The sequence below is a fragment of the Quercus suber genome, unplaced genomic scaffold (assembly GCF_002906115.3).
Source record: "Quercus suber isolate HL8 unplaced genomic scaffold, Cork oak 2.0 scaffold_547, whole genome shotgun sequence".
Taxonomy (NCBI): Eukaryota; Viridiplantae; Streptophyta; class Magnoliopsida; order Fagales; family Fagaceae; genus Quercus; species Quercus suber.
Window position 1 is genome coordinate 445930 of NW_027069995.1, and position 3718 is coordinate 449647.

General features: G+C 33.0%; 1 protein-coding gene across 1 annotated transcript; it reads left to right on the forward strand.

Moving 5' to 3' along the window:
- The first annotated feature begins 592 nt into the window (after positions 1–592).
- LOC111997865 (uncharacterized) lies at positions 593–3485 on the forward strand. Its single transcript, XM_024029997.2, has 5 exons — positions 593–804; positions 1820–1862; positions 1957–2048; positions 2130–2231; positions 2984–3485. The coding sequence occupies exons 1-5, from the start codon at positions 730–732 to the stop codon at positions 3038–3040; spliced, it is 369 nt and encodes a 122-aa protein (XP_023885765.2). The 5' UTR covers positions 593–729; the 3' UTR covers positions 3041–3485.
- Positions 3486–3718: the final 233 nt, after the last annotated feature.

The window sequence follows — 3718 nt, forward strand, 5'->3', positions numbered from 1 at the left end:
TTTATTACTCCATGGTATACACTTCCAAGTTTGCAGTTTGCCTCTTTTAATAAAATAGTCAATCTTTCCCTTCGTCTCTGAATGGTGCAATTGAAAAGATGGGATGGACCATGCGATTACATGTAAGAGTGTTTTATGCAGTTTTATGGTAGTGCTTACATTTACTTCAATTCCTCCAACTTTATCCAATATTGTTCTATGATCTCACGTTTTGATTCAATGTGGTTCTTAGGAATGTTTGCTTGATTTGGTAAAGTTATAGCTTTGGTGTAATTAGGTCTTATATTATTATTTTTTGTCTTCTCTCATTTTTATTTATTTATTTATTTTTATTTGGTCATAAGTGTTTAATATATATTTATATATTTTTTCAAAATAATTTCAATCGCGTCTACTCTAATAATAGTTGTTTATCGTCAGACTAAAATACCAATTAGTTTTTTGTTTTAATATTTTCTCTAATTGTTTCACTTTGCAAGAGTGTTTTTTTTTTTTTTCTTTTTTAATCACATAAAAACAACCCAAAGGGCCCAAACCCATATGGGCCATTGCCAAGCCCAGGAAACCCTAGCTAGAAAAAGGTTATCACAATGCACCTTTTCTGTTCTCTAAAACCCGAGCACCACGCCAACGCAGTTGACGGTTGAAGAAGCCGTTCTGAAAAAACTAAGACCCCCCACTAAAAATAAATAAATAAATAAATAAAAATAGCCCAACAGAATAAGAAAAATGGGGGAATCTGAGAATCGAAGCCACCTGGAAAAGACCTTGGAGCCCTTTTACCAAAGAGCTTCTGAATCTGAGGTTGGTTTCTTCTATTTTCATTTCTTTTTTTTTCTTTTTTTTTTAAACTTTTCTTGATGAATTCCAATGGTTTTTTCTTTCTCTATATCTGAAGATGTTTGTGATAAGTCACTATTTCTGATTATATGTTTCATGATTCTGGGCTTTATTTACTTTTTTATGGTATGGGTTTTTTTAATTAATTAATTAATTAATTAAAATTTTTTTTTTTTAATTTTACAACCTTTATGTCTTTGTGTTGGCTTATATGAATGTAGATTGAAACATGTTTGAGTAGTTTGGAATTAAACTTGCGATTGGTTGGACTCAAACTTGGGCATTTTTTATATATGCTCTCTCTTCTTATGTTTTTGTTTTTGAAATTAAAAAAAAAAAAGGTTTTTTTTATCACATTGTTTCTCATAAAGGTTGTATGTGGTGAGAGATGAATTGCTTGGATTTTTGATGGCTATTGGAAGCCTCATTACAAGACTACAAAAAAGTATATCTTCTTTTCATTTAGAATTGCTTGCAGGTTGAAAATCACATTGTTTGGGCATAAATTTTTATGCCCACAAGAACAATTTGATTTCCATAAGAGCAAGAATCAGTGAACGTGTTTATAACTTACCCATTTTAAAAAAAAAAAAAAAAAAAAAGGGTTTGGCTTGGCTCTAGTTCTCACTGGAGGTGACACTAGCTAGCACAACGTGTATCCTAAAATGGTCATGTGTCGGCCCAATATCCCGTCCAGTGTGGAAGATCACTGGATGGAAGTTTTTCCCTTAAAAAAAAATGCTTTTCAGGAACCTGCTGCAGGTGTCCCAAATGTGTTCCCATTCAACCCAATTTTAAAATTAATTGTATAAAAAAATGACTTCATATGGCTTCTTTTTTTTTTTTTGCACTTTATATCTTAGATGCAATTCATTTAGTAAAAAAATATTTATGTTTCTAATGTAAATAACATAGTTTTGTTTTTCCCCTTTCCAATTTATGCTGGAATTTTGCTAACTAGCTGGTTTTTATATAATAGGAACGCTTGTCCAGACTAGAAGCTGCCCTTACAAATAAGAAGGGTAGGTCCCAAGGCACTCTACAGAACCGATGAAATTTCCAAGCTACCAAATTTGGTCCTAACTATTTTTTATCTATGTGTCCATACTTGTTCAGGTGCTAAAAATGAGGACCATTTGAAATTGATAAGTGAACTTCAGTCAAAGCTTGAAGAGGCTAATGCAGAGTTGGTTTCAGAACGAGCAAAGGTTCTACCAATTTCTATTGTGTTCTCTTCAAATTTGGATAGTATCAAAGAGAGCTTAAATATTTTTACTTGTGACTTGCAGGCGCAAAAGCTTGCTGTGGAAAATGCAAAACTCCAATATCGTATAACCCATCTTGTTAAGGCAGCAAAGGAGGCTGATCTCAAGTTGGAGCAAATGGAGCAAGTGAGTTTTAGTAATTTCTCAACCTCCTTTCACACTATTAACGGATAATTACTAAAAGATATACATTGTCTATAGGTGTATTAAAGTTATTGGAAACTTACAACGTGTTTTTGGCGGGTAGTTTCCGAAAAATGGATTGCTTGGGACTGTTTCTCTCTTTGCATTTTTGGATGTAATGTTCTTGCATTTTTGGATGTAATACCCTTTTTGGTTACAAAGGAGACATTTCTACTTTTTTTTTCCCTCCTCTCCGAAGTAGCTTTCAGAGCATAGAGAAGAGTGGTTTAACAGAAGATGAGTGACATTACACACGAAAAATTGATTTTGCTGTGTTAATAAAACCAAAGTATAATAACAATCAATTTTCAAAGGAAACTTACCTCGCTTGCAAGGTGTTTTATTTATTTTTTTAATGGCAAGAAACAAAGCTAGGTTTTCGTTTGTAAGATTTAAGGTTTAAAACTCATAAAGGTGATATACGGGTGCCCATTCTCCTTGAAGGTTGAAGGTCGAAGGGTAAAGGCTTTTGGAATTTATATTCAACTTTCAAAGGCAAGAAATTGTGTTGATATTTTTGGGGGGTTTGTTTTCAACTCTATTACTATATCATTAATACTATTGGCAATTGCAATGGGGAAAGGATTGTATCTCAAATTTTAGCTTATTTTAAACCCTTTATGCAGTTAGGTGGCTTGTTTTAATGAATGATATGTGAAATAATTGATTAGGTGCGTGTAATTTCTTTTGTTTAGGTATTGACAGGGAAGCTGGATGCCTCAAAGTTGGAGGATTCTAAGATTTTGAGCTGAGAGAGACAAATTTATGGCACTTCTATGAGTAGATTGTGAGCTGAAAGGACAACTTGTGGTACATTATATTTTAGAATGTTAATATGATGCCCCCTTTTATCATTTAATGATTTTCTCGATATAGAAGTGATCTAATATGCACCTCTGCGGGTTGCCATCTATAAAATATGGTGGTTGTGATCTTACACAACATACATAGATTTGTCAATGTACTTGCAAATGCCTTAGAGGAACGTTCTCTAATTTTGGATTATGGTGCCCTTTTCTCTGGGTTTCGGTAAAGCTGAACACGTTCAATTTCTTGTACTTGTTCATTGTCCCCCATCTCAAGGAGCTTGCTCTTTGTCCGGACTGAAAAGTGTTTGTAAAAATAGTGAACTTTTTTTATGGCTCTATTCTATTACCTTATATGGATAAAATAAATGCAAGAAATTATTGTGTTTTACTTATATCTAACTAGAAAACTCTAAATCAATTAAGAGTTTCAGACCCTTTGTTGATAGTGTATGACTAAATGGGGATTTGGGGCTGTGCTTAAGTGGGTTAAGATCATGGAATACTTACAAGTTACAGGACAACTCGTTTGAAAAACTTTTGGTTCTCTAAAAGAATTAAATTTTTAAGTCCCCAAAACATCAGAAACCTTAACTGGAACTGCTTATTACCAAAAAAAAAAAA

Coding starts and splice junctions, on each gene's coding strand:
- LOC111997865 (XM_024029997.2), top strand. CDS start 730: ATGGGGGAATCTGAGAATCGAAGCCACCTGGAAAAGACCTTGGAGCCC. Junction 1,863..1,956: donor TGCCCTTACAAATAAGAAGG/GTAGGTCCCAAG, acceptor ATACTTGTTCAG/GTGCTAAAAATGAGGACCAT. Junction 2,049..2,129: donor TGGTTTCAGAACGAGCAAAG/GTTCTACCAATT, acceptor TGTGACTTGCAG/GCGCAAAAGCTTGCTGTGGA.